Source organism: Rhinatrema bivittatum, chromosome 3 (assembly GCF_901001135.1).
Source record: "Rhinatrema bivittatum chromosome 3, aRhiBiv1.1, whole genome shotgun sequence".
In the NCBI taxonomy this organism is placed as follows: domain Eukaryota; kingdom Metazoa; phylum Chordata; class Amphibia; order Gymnophiona; family Rhinatrematidae; genus Rhinatrema; species Rhinatrema bivittatum.
This window is the reverse complement of record NC_042617.1, coordinates 587,985,469-588,004,414: the sequence shown is the minus strand read 5'-3', so window position 1 is coordinate 588,004,414 and position 18,946 is coordinate 587,985,469. Positions and strand designations below refer to the sequence as shown.

The window sequence follows — 18,946 nt, the reverse complement described above, 5'->3', positions numbered from 1 at the left end:
AAGATACGCGCGTACCCCCCGAAAACCTGCCCGAAGTTCCCCCTGCGCGTTCCGAACCTATGTTGAGTAGGCTCGGCGACGCACACAAGCCCCAGGACGCGCGTAAGTCCCGGGGCTTTCCTGTGGGGGCGTGTCGGGGGCATGTTGCGGCGGTGGGTCATTTGGGGGCGGGGCTGCGGGCGTGGTTCCGGGCCGGGGGCATTTCGGGGGAGTGGCCGAGGTCTCCTAAATGGCGCCTGGGACTCGCGCGCCGGCGGCGCCAAGGCAGGCGTAACTTGTGCAACAAAGGTACGGGGGGGTTTAGGTAGGGCTGGGGGGGGTGGGTTAGGTAGGGGAAGGGATGGGAAGGTGCAGGGGGAGGGAACGGAGGCAGGCTGCGCGGCTCGGCGCGCACAGGCTGCCGATTTTGCACAGCCTTGCGTGCGCCAATCCCAGATTTTAACAGATACACGCGGCTACGCGCGTATCTGTTAAAATCCCGCGTACTCTTGTTTGCGTCTGGTGTGCGAACAAAAGTACGCGTGTGTGCAAATTTGTAAGATCTACCCCATTATGTTTTGGATATATTGGAGCAGTACTAATGCACAATAAAACAACAGTCAATCAAGTCAGGGGATGTACATGGTTATTGGATTTTTTGATATGTAAGTAGTTTCGGGGACTGGCTTTATTGGTGGGGATGAGAAGGGGTTGGTTTACTTGGTAGGGGAAGATGAAGTTTTGGTTTTATTAGAAGGATAAGACAGCAGCATGATTATTACCAAGAGGGTGATGATGGTTATTGGGGGGCTTGTGATGTATAACAGAGGTTTTTGTTCTATACCTTTGTTTTTATATTGTTGGGCTTTGTTGGTGTTGGTTTCATCCACAAAAATACAAAGCTTTCCCACTTTTCTTTCACAATATTGTTTCTGAAAATTTGAAAAGTGTGCATCACAGTAATTACAAAACTTATTTAGCCAAACAATTGTCTACTCCCCCAAAATAACTCAGAATGTCTGCCCTTATGTTGTTTTCTAAATTTCAAATAACATTTTTTATAATATCCAGATACAAAATGGTGGATAAAGTCACAAACTCAGTTGGTGGTATACACCAAAAAAAGGTACTTCAAAAATAATACTCCCAAAATATCCAACTTTTCCAAATTTAATAGCTACAAGTAAAGTCCCCCATCACAGTCACTATTTTGCTGTTAAGCTGCATTGGGGGACAATTCTGTAATTAAAAACATACAAAAGTGTATACAAGTTCCAATAGGGACCATATAAAGTATAGCAACAACACACACATCCATGGTTATAAAAATAAAATCACATGCCTGCAGAGATGAGTCTTTCATATACAAACACCAATGTAGCAGACTAAAAGCATCAAATACCACTCTCAGTGACAGCGTTTCAAATCTGAATTATCATAGTTGTCACTATGCAGCCTCTGATAAATGGCATGAAAATTCATGTGACACAAAGCCACAAATAGAAAGCAGTAGGCAGCAAAGCACATACCATAAACCAAACAAAGATAGCATCAATAAAGCAGTAAAAAAAACCCCAAAAACCCAAATCCCCAAAATTTCAAAAAATCCTTAAATAAAAAAAGGCCATTCAGTTTCATAATTAAGACCTTCAGGATGCAATGATTGAAATTTAAAAATCCAGCATTGCCCACACTGGAGCAAAAAGTTATGATCCCCCTCCTTTAATCGTTAGGGGAAACTTTCCCAATCACAAAGAACAAAAGTCTATAACATGTTGTGTTTGCTAAAAATGTGCTACTAGAGGGGACTCTGTATGTGAAGCCAAACACAACTGCAGTGCTCGGAAATGCGAGTTTTAATTTTGTAGTCTTCCCTACATACAGTAGATGTGTGCACATGGGCATAATATCACATAACACTAGAAGAATCACAATCAGAAGAAAAACTCAAACAAAATTTCTTACAAGTGACAGGGTGACAAAATTACTTACTAGAAAGTAATAGTGAGCGGGCCTGATAAGAGACCTCTATGAAATGTAAAACAGGGGAGTGGCCATAAAAATCTCGTGAGGAGTCAAAACAGTCCAGTGGCTTCTGATAATAGCACCCGTCCTGAATACGGCAACACGCAAGCAAGTCTATCCAGGCTGTCGGTCGGAGATGACACAAACAAATCCCGATTGATGTACAGTGCCCACTTAAAAGTAGTTTTTACTATTCTGCGGGGATAACCTTGCAATAGAAATTGTTGGGCCTACATAATCAGAGCGAGAGGAACACAGCTGGCGTGTTCTAAAAGAAATTGCCCGACCAGTATGTTGTCATGTAAAACCCAGGAATGACGACTTGCATTGTACAGTACAGTGTTCTTAAGTGTTTCTTTTCTATAAATTGAAGTAACTAAAATGCCATCCAGGACCAAAACTAATATATATCCAAAAAAGAAAGAAATGTCCTATTCATATGGTAAACAAAGCACAGATTAGGGTCTCAAATATTCAGCCAGTCCAAAAGAAATCTCTGTCCTTGACCAGATCAGAAATATATCATCTTTATATTTTCATCCTATAGAGATAAAAGACCAAGATACAGAGTTGTATAAACATGATGATTTGAAATGGGACACATGCAGATATGCAGTATCAGGGCCATAGTGGCCCCCATTGCGGTCTTAATCTGCTGGAAAACAATGATCTTCAGACACAAAGAAGTTCCTATTAAGTGCAATATGTCTCAGAAAAATGAGAAAACGAGTGGGGATACGACTTTCCCTAGGGTATTGATCTAATACTGCCTGAGCAATCGCAGTAGCTTTCTTCTGCAGTATATTAAATTCTATATACAAAGTCACTAGAAAGAAAGGGTTCAGTGGTAGCTTTAATTCATCCAACAGAGCGATAAAATGCCCAGAGTTCCTTACATAGGATGGATTCAGGAATCTATCTACAGATTTGGAAAGGGATTCTAGTAGTGATCCACTACTGACAACATTGGCAATTTTGATTTGAAACTGTCAATGAGTGTTTTTTGAATCTTTTAGTCTTCTACATTGTGTTGGTATATGAAAGATTTTCTACTCTGTAGGCATGTGATTTTATCTCTATCTGTGACATATGTGTTACTATACTTTATATGGTCCCTATTGGAACGTGCTATGAAAAAGTTACCAAGAGCCCAGCAAACACCAGAGACTGTATGTTCTTATTAATTAAAAGCTTTATTCTATATATTTATGCACATAAGGGAGTCAGATGCTATTCACATAGGGGTAGATTTTCAAATAGCGCGATTTGGCGTACTTTTGTTGGCACATCAGGCGCAAACAAAAGTACGCTGGATTTTAGTAGATACGCGCGTAGCCGCTAAAATCTGGGATCGGCGCACGCAAGGCTATCGATTCCGTATAGCCGGCACGCGCCGAGCCGCGCAGCCTACCTCCGTTCCCTCCGAGGCCGCTCCGAAATCGGAGCGGCCTCGGAGGGAACTTTCTTTTGCCCTCCCCTCACCTTCCCCTCCCTCCCTTCCCCTACCTAACCCACCCGCCCGGCCCTGTCTAAACCCCACCCTTACCTTTGTCGGGGGATTTACGTCTCCCAGAGGGAGACGTAAATCCCCGCGCGCCAGCGGGATGCTAGCGCGCCGGGACGCAACCTGGGGGCGGGTCTGGAGGGCGCGGCCATGCCCCCGGACCGCCCCGGGCCGTAACCACGCCCCCGGGCCTGCCCCCGAAACGCTCCCGACATGCCCCGAAAACGCCGCGCGGATCGGGCCCGCCCCCGACACGCCCCCCTCTGAAAACCCCGGGACTTACGCGAGTCCCGGGGCTCTGCGCGCGCCGGTAGGCCTATGTAAAATAGGCGCACCGGCGCGCAGGGCCCTGCTCGCCTAAATCCGCCCGGATTTAGGTGGATTTAGGCGAGCAGGGCTCTTAAAATCCGCCCCATAGAATATTCCATGCTTAAATACATTTTCTTTCAAGATATTATGATAAACACCTTTTGATTTAAGATTACAAAGTGACAACATTTGCATCCCTAGTTACTCTGGGAAAGCTAATTTAACCATGAAAACATCCTGAGGGAGATTACATTTACAGCCTCCCGTTTTTTCTTTTTGTAAACACAATTTTTATTGAGTGATTCACACACAAAAACAATATGATTTTAATTACAGAATTGTCCTTCCCAATGCATCTTATCAGTGAAACACAGACCGTATGGGGCGACTTACAGCGCAGCTATTAAATTTGGGGAAGTGGATATTTTGGATTTAAAAAAAATTCAGACTTTATTTTTCATATGGTGTTGTTTCATAATTCCACAGAAAGCAGACTCCACCATATGGTACTTATACAACTATGGGCCTGTTTCCTTGCAGAGCCTAATTTTAAAGGCGGGATCACTAACAACTCCTTCTGTGAAAAACAATTTTTTCCCAGGCTGATAAGATTGCAAAAATCTGCCAAATATTTTGGAGGACCTAAATAAAAATATCTTTGTATCAAACACAAAAGCTTAAATTGTGACCTAGCCTCAATAGGGAAAGAATGCAGCTCATGCAGAATTGGGGTAAGATGATCATTCTTCTTTATACCCCTCAGCAAGCTAGCAGCCATATTGTACAGCAGCTGTAATCGCTTCAGACCTACAAACAGGGAAGCAGAATAATCAAGGCATGAGTAACTGTATCCAAACCTTTCAGGACGGAAAATATTCGCAGTTAACAGATCATACGCAGACAGCACCATATGGACCACCACCACAGCCGATAGCAATTCTGCTTTTAACTCATCAGCCTCTACGTATTCTTCATCTGAGTCTCGCAACGCCACTTTTGCACTCCTTCTACCACTAACATATCTTATAAAAAAAAATATATCTCGTGCCCCTTGTTTTACCCTATTAGCTGTGTTTTTTTTCTTCCATTTACATCTGAACTCTCCCCACTGCATTCTCAAGTTCTCTTCACGTTTCCAGATATTGTAATTTATGAATGCCGGCCTTTTTCCCCTTCCCTTTTCAGTTACTACTTTTGAAAAGCACGGTGGCATTTGTTTTTCTCTTGCCTTTACTTTCCTAACAAAAAAAAGTTGGTGTCTGCTTGTATTGTTGTGGGCAGCGGGTGGACTTTTTGGAATCCAGTGCTGGTCCGCATCCTGCAGCTTCTAATTCTTTGTTCTGGAAAGCAATGGAGCTTTTTTTTTTAGGTTCAGTTTTTTGAACATACTGACCTGATGCTTATGTTGCTCAAAGTGGTATGAGAGATTACCATTTTCTTCCTGTATGCCAAATTTTGGTGAATTTCTGTCCTTTTTTTTTTCAGAGAGTTATTGTGCAGACAGACATTGATCCCTTTAATATAAATTTCTCCCAGCATGCCTAAAAATGAGTCAGCGATCTAAAAATGGGGGGAGTCTTGTATTTGGACTACAGAAACCCAAGAAGGTAGCAATGATAGGGGGTGAGGTACTGATGTGCACCAAACGAGAGGGATCTAGAGTTGAACATATTTGATTTTGAGATTGTCAAACAATGCAATGAGTATTGGCGAGATACAGATTAGTAACATCGGGACAGAGAATATACCGAAAAAGGTGATGACTATAACTGTACAAATCTCTAGTGAGACCTCAAAAGTATTGTGTCCAATTCTGGAGATGTCATCAAGAGTATAAGCAGTCAAGAGAAGATCTGCCAGAATGGTACTGTCTGAACATATAAGGCTTACGAGGTGAGATTTAAGGATCTAAATATGTGCACTGTCGTGAATAGGAGGAAGAGGGGAGGGTGAATAATGACCAAGAATCCAGTATTTTTTTTCAGTATTTTTGTAGAACAGGGGTGGCCAACTCTGGTCCTTGAGAGAGCCACAAACAGCAATGAGTATGCATGAGATAGATTTGCATACAGTGGAGGCAGTGCATGCAGATCTATCTCATGCATATTCATTGTGGCTATCCTGAAAACCAGACCTGTTTGTGGCTTTTGAGGGCTGGACTTGGCCACCCCTGCTTTAGAAGAGGCCCTAATAAGAGGACAAAAGGGTGAAGATACTGGAGTTGTAAGGAAGCAAAAGTTAAGCCAGAGATCAAGTGTGGTCTGGTGTTGCAGCGAGAAGGGAAAACGGGTGGACGGCATAGGCCTTATAGTCGCTATCAGCTATCAGATTTTGTTTTTGTTTCTACCGTGGAAACTTGACTTCTGATGTTACTGCAGTAAGTGGAATCAGAGTTTCCCATTATTGGAGGTTTACATTAGAAATGTCATTTTCTACAATTTTTTAAAGCTGTATCTGAAATTGCAATCAGCTATGATAATCACATTTTTCATTCAAAGTAATATTATTGAAAAATGTGCCATACTCCCTCCTTAAGGATTAGACCTACTGCTATGTTATATAGTACTGTATTCACATTAAAGGTAAAAATAAACCATTAGAAATTTTAAAATATCCTTACACTTTCAAGTTGAAAGCTCTCTTCTTGGTAAGTCATCCGAGTTAGTGTCTCTGCTCAGACTTGGCCACTGGTGTATTTAAAAGATGAGAAGAGGGGGAGGAGACGTGGCCTTTTGAGCAAGATGGCCGCATGATCTGGAGCTCTAGCTAACCCAGATCCCATTTAAAGCTAATCTAAAACCATCTCTGCTTAAAAGGTGACTAAAGAGAATATCCTGCAATCTTAAAATAAGATTAATGGCCGCTAAGAAAACTGAGCTGGATTTTCGGCAGTTTTCTCATGTGAAAATGGTATCAGAACAGCAAGACAAGCCAGGCCTATATGATGAGGCTGAAATGTGCTCGCAGCTGGATGATCATTCTACGATGGCGGTGTCTGCAGAAGCGCTTCAAACTAATATACCTACCCGGGATGAGTTTCGACAATGATTCTGTGATATCAGAAAGGATATGAGAGACTGAAAGAATTACTCGCAATGATTGCTGACCTGAAGGAGGAAATGGCGGACATAGGCCATCGCGTAGATGAATGAGATGTGCGCTTAGAAACCCAAGCCGACAAAATTAAAAACCTACAAAATAATCTCCAGCAAGTAGTGGATGATTCTGCTCTAGTGCAATCAAAACTCAAGATCTTGAAAACAGGAATCGGCGTTGTAACTTAAGATTTCGGTGACTACAAAGACTGCGTTGAGGTGGTAAAGAAAATAAATGATTTTTTTTTATCTCAAGGAATTTGCCAAGACCCTACCTCTCCGAAACAGCTTGTAGAGATCGAGAGAGCCCACCAAACGTTGGGCCCAACAATAAACCGCGAGATATCATGGCTTGCTTCTTATGCTTCCTCATTAAGGAGCTAATCCTAGCAGTAGCCAGAAAGCAACAAACATGGCAGTGGGAGTCTCACCCAATTGCAGTATTTTCAGATCTTTCCCCAATCACCTTGAAGAAAAGGTGATTGGGGAAAGATCTGAAAATACCCCCTCAGTTTCCCTTTGTTTTGTTCCTCCCCACCCCCACCCCACCACTCATCAAAAGCCTCCCCTAGCTAGCCTCCCGAAACCTCTACCTAAATCCTCAACCAATCTTATCTTCCCAAGCAATGTTGTCATGTCATATTAGAAATGTTTCTCTCCAGCTCTAATACAAGTTACCTCATTACAATGTAAAATGTTATTATATTAATATATTTATTATAAATGTTGCTATAAATATTATATTAATGTATTATAACTGTTACAATATATATTCATCTCTTTAGATCTTAGACAAGTTACCACGTTACAATGTAAAATAGGCAGACCATGCCCTATTCACTCAGTTATATGTAAACCGATGTGATATCTCGATCGAATGTTGGTATATAAAAGCAAATAAATAAATAAATAGAATTTTCACGAAGTAACATCAGCGCTGCGCAAAGAGGGGGGTACCGTTACAGGTTCCCCTTGGGTCTGATCATCACGATCCATTGCATCACCACAAAAGTCAAAACTGCACATGAGGCGGAAGCCATCTTGGCAGCTGCTGACATGACGGTTAAAACGCCCCACAGCCAGAAACCTTCTGCGCCCCCCCCGCCCCCAGCAAAAGAAGAGCTGCCGAAATGGCAGAGGATGGAGAAGGGGAGGCATCGGCTACGGAGGAATTCGGGAGATTCAATGTCTTCTGATTACAGTGGAAGAGGATGAAATTTGGACTATTGTGTCTGAACTGTGAAAAATATCGCTATGAATAGGTTACCTGGTTTAATGTTTGCTATTTTTGGTCACCTAGAAGTTTATATAGGAGATGGGCCAGATGAGATACTTGGTCCTGAATTTTTTTTTTTTTTTACATTTTCTGATAATACAGAAGGATGTGGGGAGCCTAAGGGGAGAGCTCTGATTTTTCCATCGAAGAAGACTTGTGATCCTCCTCCATTGGTTGGTGTTGTGACTCTGTCTCACCAACATTGAATAAAGAATGGGGGAAAGGGATCGGGGTTTTGAATACAAGTCGTTCCAGTATTATGATGATGCAAGGACTGTATGGGATTGGATAGTCTGGCAATTTAGATTAAGCAGATTATATATATATTTTTTTTACAGCTGATTAGAGGTTGGGGGCCTTACCAGATGGTTAGTGTGCTTAGGTATATCTGGACGAAAAAAAAGATGACGTCTATGAAAATTTTGTCACTCAACATAAAGGGGCGGATTTTAAAAGGGTTACATGTGCTGAGCCTATTTTGCATTGGCCCGGCGATGCGTACAAGCCCCGGGACGAGCGTATGTCCTGGGGCTTGAAAAAAGGGGAGGGGCGGGGCCAGAGCTTCCAGGCACAGCAGCCATTTGCCACTGTGCCCGGGATCACGGGCCGGCCGTCGGCTGGCGCGCATAACCTATGCCTGCCCGGAAGCAGGCGCAACTTAGCAGATAACGGTAAGGGGGAGGGTTTAGGGAGGGGAAGGTGGGGGGGGGGCAGAAGGAAAGTTCCTTCCGAGGCCGTTCCCTCTGAGGCCGCTCCGAAATCGGAGCGGCCTCAGAGGGAACGGAGGAAGGCTGCTCGGCGCGTGCAAAGTGCACAAGTGTGCACCTCCTTGAGCGCGCTGACCCCGGATTTTCTAACATGCGTGCGGCTGCGCGTGCATGTTATAAAATCGGGTGTAGATTTGTGCGCGCCGGGTTTAAAAATCTGGTCTTGGTGATGAAGAAAGCCCTTATCACGGTATGCTTTGTGTCTGTACATGGGTTGTTTTTTGTTTTGTTTTGTTTTTTTGACAAAAGTCAATGAAAAGATTTGAATTAAAAGATCAGGGAAACATAGCTCTGAAAAATTCTTATTCTGGCCCTCTAGCTACACCGCTATCCTTTTCTCTTAGATGTGGCAAATACTTAAATGCACCAGTCAGGCACTTCTGGTGCTCAGATTGGAAGTGGGGGAGGACAGGAGTTGGGCAAGTGGTGAGGAAGGTAGTTTCATAATTGAGCTTAAATATACATAAATACCTACAAAATGGCCATTTGTGATGTGTTAAATCAGGGCAAAATGGCTATTATCTTTTAGGCAACACAATGTTTGTGTTAGTGTTTAGTACAATATGGATAATTCCAAGCTTAGTACATCCAATAGGAAGCCCATATGTTAATTTGCCAGATTTCCACAAAGAATGTTGTAATTATTGTTTTGCAGTAACCATGGATTCTCATGCAGTGGTTTATTTTTTACATGACAAAAAATTCAAACATAAACAATAAAAAGGCACAACCCCAGGATTTTTAAACTTGAATAATTTTTTTATTTACTTCATAGCTTTTTAAATAACTTACTGAGGAACTCTGTTTACCTACAGCATTCTGAGTTGTGCGAGGGCAGCTTCAGGTTCAATCTAAAAATTTCTAAGAGCTAATATTAATGGAATTTGGACATGGGCAGTGATGGCTGTAGGCGTTACCTAATTCAGTACTTAGTACAAGACAATTGTATTTCATTGAATTGTAATTGGGCAGGGATGTTGTCAAACTTATGACTGTTTTAAACACAAATTGTAAATTTGTTTTGGAGGATTTGTTGGAAGCTCAGGGTTTCATGGCATTCCCTACTTTTTGCTCTTCTCTTCATCCAGACCAAAAAAAAAATAAATGTCAAATAGTATTTCCTCTCTAGTTTTCTGAGTTCAGGTCTCACCCTTCTGGGTTACAACAGGGGCCGGTGGTCATGGGGCATATGCACTCTGATGGAACCAGGCATGTGTCAGAGTCACAAAGACGTGGAGAAAGCAGATTTAATTTGTTGGGGCTGAATAAAATATCTGTTTTATTTCAGGTTGTCTTATAGTGCTGAAAATTATCTAACACTATACACACGAGGCTGGGTCGTTTTAAAGACAGGCAACTTTTTTGCCCAATTGTATTGACTTGTTTAGTGACAAAACAATGTGTGTTCCTTTTGAAAATTAAGCTTGTCCAAATCTGAGGGCAAAGGTGGGGAAAACTGGTATGCGATGGACACCTCAACAGACCAACGAAAGAAGTATTACCTAAATGTGTGCCGCCCTTTGAACCCAGTTCCTGGTTGCGACCGATATAGCTCAGCCTGCCAGATGATGTATGGGAAAGATGAAGTAAGCATTGTTACATATACGGCTCCACAGTTTATTCCTTTTGCAGATTGAGGTTTCCTTTTTCAAAATATGAGCGAGTAGAACAATGTCTTTCAAAGCTACATTAGAAATTAGCAATTGAATCTTCAATTTCAAGTTATTTACTTTGGGTGTAGGGGTTTGTTTTCTTTGCCTCAATGGCTTTATGTACAGAGGCAACATACGAAAATTATTTCAACTAGCAGAAGGGGGAAAAGGTTATTGATTTCTTAAATTAAGATCCATTGTTGCTTTCTGCATGAATTAGGAGATGGAGATAACCAGGTTTTGAAGTGTAATTTGAGATGTGAGGAAAAGAAGCCGAATTTTACCAAATGAACTTGTTTCTGTTTTTAAATTCCAGGGTGTGTTGCATGAAACTGTTTCCATCAGTAATCTTGGGGTTGCAAGCAAGGGTCCAGTGTTTGAAGAGAAAGGTAGACTCCTCTTGGAGTATACGAACGGCTCAGAGTGCATTAATGCAGAGGGGGAGAAAATAACGTACACTACGAAAATCCATCTGATCTGCTCAGAAGGTTCACTGGTAAGAATGTCAAAGCAAGGGCTACATACGGATTACAATCTACTTTTCTTGCCACATCAAAGAATCAGCCTAAGCCTTTAATCAAGTTTATTAATTTATTCTCTACTTTTGATTGTCCTGAAACCAGGGGGTCTTACGGAGCATTGAGATCCACGTGCTAGCAGAGAAGGTAGTGCCAAATAATAGAAGTGGTGTTTGAATCAGTACATAATGAATTGACCAAAAGCACGATTGAAAACGTGGGTCTTTAATCAACGTAGGGTGCAAGGGCAGAGAAGACCCAAAGCAGATGACAGACCACCTTAAGACCAGGCACACAAGGACTCCATGAGAGGGGGCAAGATACTGAAAAGAGAAATAGTGAGAGTGAGAGTAGTGCAATCCCGGATAACAAAAGCACAATGAAGGATCTTGACTTGGCAATTGTAATTAACTACAAGTCAATGCAAATTCACCAGATGTTGAATGAGAATAGAGGGGACGGTTGATAGAATAAGGAAGGCCAACAAGTAAGCTGATACTTGGTAAGACTTTTAGGAGATTACAAGTCTGAATAAAATTGAAATTCCCACATAGTTACATAGTAGTTGTTAGCACAGAAGGACTAGATGTGCTTTTGTTTCATTTCATTTCATTTCATTTATTTATTTATTTATTTATTTTAAATTTTTATAATTAGCACCCTCTGAAGTTCGAGGCAGGGTACAGTTTTACCTAGGCAGTCTAAAAATAAAAATACAGCAAGTAAAAAATATATAAAGTTACAGTATGTGACAGCTACATATATTACTTTATAAAGTTTTTAATGCAGTGTTACTATTTGCAGATTTTAGCACATTTAAAATAATAAAACCATGAATATGTCATTTGCAAAAGTTTGAACTTCCATTCAGCTGATGCATTATTGATTTTTTTTTCCCTCCCAGTTGTTAATAAGGTCCAAAGTTACAGTATTTTGTATGGTTGTGGCCAAGCACTTTAGTTTGATAACTTTTGTGATGAAGTTATAGAAAAGATTTCCTTTTGACAACTCTCTCATGCAGATCATATTGGGATCTGTGGGAGGGAGCACTTCCGATTCCGGGGCGATGTGTGCCCTTGGACCACGATGCGACTGCAGAGAGGAACTCCGTGGAAGCACTGCGGCAGGCAAGACGTGTCCAAGCATGGGAGGAGCAGACTGACCTCCGCCGAACTTGCACGCACCGGTAGAGACCCAGCAACGCAATGCTGGTCTTTGGGGTAGCCCTCCGGCCACTCGATAGCCCTTTCGGACTTGCCACTAGGGAGCAGCAGATGCAGCAGGAGGGACAGAGGTCGAGGACAGGCGATGGTACTGGAACTAGAAACAAGACGGAACCTCTGACTTGGACTAGGCTTGAAGACTTGAACAAGGCGAGGGAACTTGGAACTCAGGCGAGGACCCTTGGAACATGGAACTCAGGCGAGGCGAGGACCCTTGGAACTTGGAACTCAGACGCTAGATGCTCAGACATGGAAGGAAATCAGACGTAGACTGAGGAGAGGATTCCAGTTACTCGGACGAGGACTCAGGATACTCGGAGACTTAGACAGGCACAGCCCCTCGGGGCACTCTACACAGCGGACGTGGGCTGGTCACGGACCACCCTGTCCCAGGCACGCCCTACAACCAACCTAGAGGCTAGTCACGGACCATGTGGACAGTGAAACAAGCACAAGACGGAAGCTCAGGACGAAGGAGGAATACGGGCAGTGCTCGAAGACAGATCCTGCTGGAAGAGGGTTCCAGCCACCAGGAAATGGACACCGAATTGATATGGATTTACTCCCAGGAAAGGTCAGCTGGAGACTAGGTCCGGGTCAAGCGAAGCTGAACCCGGAGCTGGGAACTGATGGTACTTCAGGATGAAAGACGTCAGGATCGAGATTTGGAACTTGGAACTCGGAACATCAAGACCAGGACTTGGAACATCAGGACTGGAACGTAGGATATCAGATACGAAAGGACACCAGTACCTCGGGACATCAGGACATATAAGGCATCTGGACATCAGGGACCTTTAGGGAAGAGGACTGCAGGGACATCTGGAACATGATGGAAGAAAACAGAGGGCGAAGACATCTGGACATCCAAAGACAATGAAATGTCTGGACATCCGGAAACAAGGAGATGTCTGGACATGGAGACAGGGAGACATCAGGACATCTGAAGACAAGAGGATGGGATCCGTCGAGAGACCAGAATATGGAACGAAGATCAAGACGAAGGTTCAGGAACCATGGACGAAGACTGTGAGGAACAGAGTGCCTTGAAGTGAAGAGGGATCACGGAGGACTTCTAGAAGGAAGAGCTGGAACTGAAGATCCAGGAGAGGTCCGACTCCATGACCAACTCCTTGCAAAGACGAAGACTTACTGAAGGCTGAGCCCTTTTGTAGGGCTGAAGAGAGGAAACACCTTGGAACATCAGCAGGAGGAGCCCAGGAGGACTGACCACTGCTGGCCCTTTAAATGAAGCAAGGAGGTGTGGCCACGCGCCTCGGAGGCGGCAGGACCTTGGAGAGCTACAGCCTGCTGAATGAAGAGGAAGCAGACCCCAACATGAGCGGCTCCCTGCCGCGAAGGAAGAAAATTGACGGTGGCTCCTTTCCACAAGAAAAGGAACTTCAGAGCGGCCTCCTGGTCGCGGAAGAGGATGGCGGCAGCGGCCTCCTGGTCGCGGAAGGGATGGCACTGGGGGCGGCCTCCAGGTCGCAGAAGGGAGAAGCTTTGGTGGCCTCAAGGCCGCGAAGAGTAGGAAGGAGGAACACCCAGGCCACGCAGGAGACGGTGGTGTCTGCGGCGGCCTCCAGGCTGCAAGGGAAAAGTTTCAGCGGCGGCATAGCTGTGAAGATAGCAGGAGGTGTCAGCGGCCTCCAGGCCACACGAGGAGAAGCGGGCGGAGGCGGCAAAGATGGTGGTGGCCTCCAGGCTGCGAGGATGGATGGCGGCGGCGGCTAGCCCGCCGCATAGAGAAGGCTGGTTGGCAGTTCTCAGGCCGCATGGGAGGCCTGGTCGGCAGCAGCGGTGGCAGCGACAGCCTCCAAACCGCGCTGCAGGTAAGGGATGAGAGGCTGCTTGTGAGACTAGCTCACAAGCAGAATTGCAATAGCTCATTGTTGTGAAAGCAACATTATCAGGTGGACCTATGAGTGACTATTCCAGTGCCAGCTAAATGTTTCAGCATATGGTTTGCATGATCATTTTTGAACTAGAGTGACTGACTGGTTAGAACCTGGCTGAGTGGAAGGTGACAAAGGGTAGAAGTAAATGAAGTTTACTCAGAGGGGGATGTTACTAGTGGTGTGCCTCAGGGATTGGTCCTTGGACCAATTCTTTTCAACGTTTTCGTGAGTGATATAGAGGAAGTATTGTCAGGGAAAGGTGTTTTTTTTTTTTTTTTTGTTAGGTTTTTTATTATTAAAGATACCAAAACCTGCAACAGAGTAGACAGCCAGTGTTAAGTGCCATGCCATTTTTTATGACTAATATGGCCAGGGAGACAAGAACACTTAGATTTTCAGTGAAAAACATAATCTTTTATTGAACAATATAAGTATTCTCAGGAGATGCTGATGCCATGTCTCTGACAACCTGTCCACCAGCATCTCATCGTATACTGGAAGTGATCCTTCTTTTATAGATAATATTCAATATTGTGGAAGCTTCTAGACTTGCGTGACTGCCCAAAGAATCATTTACATAAGTTGTCATGTCAACCACATGATGACTATCTCTGAACTGCCCTGATTAGTTTTCCCATGAGGTTGGGGCTATTTAGTGGAGCCCATTTACCAATCACTCTCTAGGTAGTGCTTTGTTCTGTTAGAATCTTGCTGGTCAAGGTAATTAACACATGGCTGTGTTGAGAAAGAATGCCTCTGTAGTGTTCGTATGGCCTGAAGGTCCCGCCGTTGGTTTCTTCTTTGAGACCCTATGAATAGGCCTCACCTTTCTGGTGCCAGCTTGACTGCCTTTATAGATATCCAGGGAAATTTTGCAAGTCATGCTCAGAAAGTCACTTAGAGTTCATTCAGCCCAGGCAAGCTAAAGAAAAGCAGAGGATTCTGGGGATTTCCTTCTCCATGTTGGTTTTCTGTTCAGGCCCACTCATCACCAGAAAGGTGTGGAACACATGAAGGATCTAGTAAAGACTGGGGAATGGTCTAGGGCAGCGGTTCTCAACTGGTGTGTCGCCAAGAACACCAGGCGTGTCGCCACACTTCCCGGTCCCTTGCTAACCCAACTGCTCCCCCTACCCAAGCAAAATAGGTCCTCCACCCGGGCTTAAAATGCTGATAGCCAGGGTGGAACGCGGCAGGAGAGCTGGAGTCAGTGGCACCGGCATGCTCTCTTCTTCCCGCATCCCGGAAGAGGAAGTGGTGAGCAGCGGGTGTGTGCACGGGAAGAAGAGACCATGCTAATGCGAAGAAAAGACAAGAGGGGCAGGCCTGAAGGATGAGCAGCGCAGCTTGGAGTAAAATGAGGTACAACATCAACCCTCGTGGCCGATGGGACTCCTTTCTCCGCGAGGGCTGAAAATGGTTGCTGCCACCTTTAGGGTTGGGAGGAGGCTGCTGCTGCTGCTGCCGCTAGTTCGGGGGAGGGGGGGGGAGTGAGTGAGTGAATGAGCAAGCATGTGTGTTTGAGATCCTGTGTGTATGTGTGTGAGTGAGATAGCATGTATGTGAATGACTGAGAACGTGTACATGTGGAAGAGAGTATGTGTGTGTGATTGAGAGCTGGTTTAGGTGAGGGAGCATGTGAGTATGTGATTGAGAGCCTGCGTGTAAAGAGAGAAAGAGAGAGCATGTGAATGAGAGTCTGTGTGAGAGAAAAAGACAGCATGTATGTGTGTGATTGAAAGCCTGTGTGTGTGTGTGTAAGCGTGAAAAGATAGACAGCATGTGTGTAAATGTGTAAGAGCCTATATAAGTGAGAGAGACAAAGCATGTGTATATGTGAGTGACTGAGAGCCAGTGTGAGAGAGAGAGGAGAAAGTTGCAAGCAAACCATCCCTCCTCCTGCTAATTCAAAACAATCTCAGGACACCTGGATAGCAAACGTTCCCAAGTATACAGAGAGTATAAAATGTTTTGTATCCTTATTATTTTTCATTACTGGGTCTTTGTGTCTGGTATTTTGAAATATTTTATTGGTATCTAGAAATTTTTGATATGAGTTTTTAATTATTGGATATTCCATTCATCAGCTGTTCTTTTTCTTAGTATGGTTTTACTGCTGATGATTTTATATTTCTTGATTTGTTTTATAAGGATGGGTGATGTTTCTTTTTTCCTTTGTTGCACTGCATCCAGAGACCCTGGCTTGTTGCAGTTTCCAATTCAGTTTTTGTCTGCATGCTTCTTGTTATGCGTTTTGGTCTCTTTATTCTTTGTTAGGTGAGGGTCAGCACATGTGATTCAGGTGAGGTTTTCTGCTGGCGTGTAGTTTCTGTGTAGGGCTCTATAGCAGCCTGACTGTCCGTTTTCCTAATAGGAGGTGTATTGGTGTCTTAAGGCCTGATGTAATATTTTCAGTGTTGCCTTTTCTTAGGTAAGGTGTTTACTGTTTGAATACTAGAAATTGGTGCTGTTTTGGTGTGGAATGTTTACTGTTTATGCAAATTTTGTTCGGACAGAATACGTATCTTTTCCTTGTGTCATTCTTAACAATAAAAATAATTACCGGACCTTTATTGTAATGTGCAGTGTGTCACCCATGTGAGCGTGGCCTGTCAGGTGTGTCACGATGGGAAAAAGGTTGAGAACCACTGGTCTGGGGTCTGGCAGCTAAGATTTAATGCTATAAATTGCAGAGTAATACATTTAGGATGCAACTACACAGGGGAGAGGGACAGTATTGGGGGTGAAATTATTCTAAGCATAAAGAAGAGCAGAATCCTGGGGCTGATTGTATCCGATGATCTTAAGATGGCCAAACAGGTGGATAAAACAACGGCAAAAGTAAGAAAGATGCTTGGCTGCATAGGGAGAGGACTGGTCAGCAGGAAGAGGGAGGTGATATTGCCCCTGTGTAGATCCCTGTTGAGATTTCATTTAGCAAATTGAGTACAATTCTGGAAACTGCACCTTCAGAAGGATTTAAATGGGTTGGAGTCTGTCCAGAGGGAGCTGCGAAAATAGTCAGTGGTCTTTGTTCTAAAGCCTATGAGGACATATCTTAGAGAAAAGGCAATATAAGGGAGATATGATAGAGACATTTAACTATCTCAAAGGTTTCCCTGCACAGGAGGCAAACCTTTTTCAGTGGAAAGGAGGGTGAAAGGGGGTAAACTCAGGAGGAGTCTATAGAAATGGGATGCATGGAACGGAATCCCAGTGGAGGTAGTTGAGACCAATTAGTATCTGAATTCAAGAGAGCATGGGATAAATACTGAGAGAGTGATAAGAATAGTAAAGCTATCTTGCTTTCCTCATTCCTTGTACAGAACAGTTATTTATCTCAAGTTTAATAGTTATCTGTAAACACTGCTGCTATTGCATAGCGCTGTTGTGAGTTCCTGTTGAATGTAAACCGATGTGATGTTACTAAACGATTATCGGTATATAAAAGCCTCAAATAAATAAATAAATAAATAAAATAAATTAGTTGAAAAGACTTTGTGGGAGACGAGGATCTCAGACTTGTGATTATTCCAGATAAGCAGTGCTTTGAAGATCGGCTTATAATTCCTTTGGTTTTTTTGTATGCTTTTTGCTTTTGCTTTTTTATTTTTCTTTCTCTCTCGTTCATTGTTTACGCTCTGTTTGCAGGCTAGCAGCCCAAAATTCATTCAAAATCAAGACTGCGTGGTCATCTTTCTATGGAAGACTGAAGCTGCTTGTCCAGTCACAAAGGAGGAAAGTCAGGTGAGAATTGAAAGAGGAAAAGAGGATTGAAGGACACGTTTGACTTTGGCATTCCTTATTGCCGTCTTCCTCATCGACGGTCCACAGTGGAGCACAGACACCAAAATGATGCAGCGTACTCCAAGTGCAGTTTGTTTTCTACCGTATGGTATTGTGGAATATGTGAGGGTTCTTCATTTTCAATTTAAATTAGTTTCACCCGATTTTTACTCTTCATTTTAGGCTAATTAAAGAACAGCCCCAGAGCCGCAGATGCAAGGTCAGCCAGTGCAGACCAAAACCCCTGCAGTGTTTCACGTCCTCTCGCCCTCCAGCGCTGCTGATGTGGTGGGCCAAGCTCTGCTTCCCCCCCCTTCCTCCCCACCAAGCACTTAAAGTGCCTGCTTCTTGGCACTGCCACTGCAAGATCTGGAGCGGGCCGGGCTTCCTGGCCCTGCCCATAAGGACTGCAGAGCTGGAGAGCCTCAGCAAGGCGAGAGGAGAAACCCGGAGCAGCACCACTATGGCTGAATGCTGTTGCACTAGGGGGAGAAGGAGGCAGGGTAGAGAGAGAGGGTTGCTGCCAAGTGGAAGGATATTCTTAATATTTTTTTTATCCTGCCTTCTGTGCACCAAAATTATTCTTTACCCTGAAAAATGAGTCACATTTCTCCACTGATTTTTCTCGTTTTTGTTTTTGGCATAAATAACCTGAAATTCCTGGGAAAAATTAAAAAAAAAAAATATGAAGGTCTCTAAATATGTGCAGCTCTGTGAATATTCACATCCAAAACATGGCAAACTTTTAAGTAATTGAACTAGCTCTGTTGATCCACCCTATCGGTTACTGCATGGTGTCCTCCCCTAAGGAGAGGGAATTTGCCTAACACAAGACACTCTCTCTCATGGGTAATAGTCCTGTCCTTTCCCTAATGAAGAGAGATGATGAGAATGACCCTGCACTATAGCTG

General features: G+C 43.7%; 1 protein-coding gene across 3 annotated transcripts in view; it reads left to right on the top strand.

Annotated features, from left to right (window-relative positions):
* IGF2R (insulin like growth factor 2 receptor) overlaps positions 1–18,946 on the top strand; it is a 315,579-nt gene that overhangs the window by 130,818 nt on the left and 165,815 nt on the right. For all 3 annotated transcript variants that reach the window (XM_029596695.1, XM_029596693.1, XM_029596696.1), the window contains exons 18-20: positions 10,379–10,541; positions 10,924–11,103; positions 17,901–17,996. In XM_029596695.1, the coding sequence (XP_029452555.1) occupies positions 10,379–10,541; positions 10,924–11,103; positions 17,901–17,996 (439 nt within the window). The remainder of the gene's footprint in view (positions 1–10,378; positions 10,542–10,923; positions 11,104–17,900; positions 17,997–18,946) is intronic.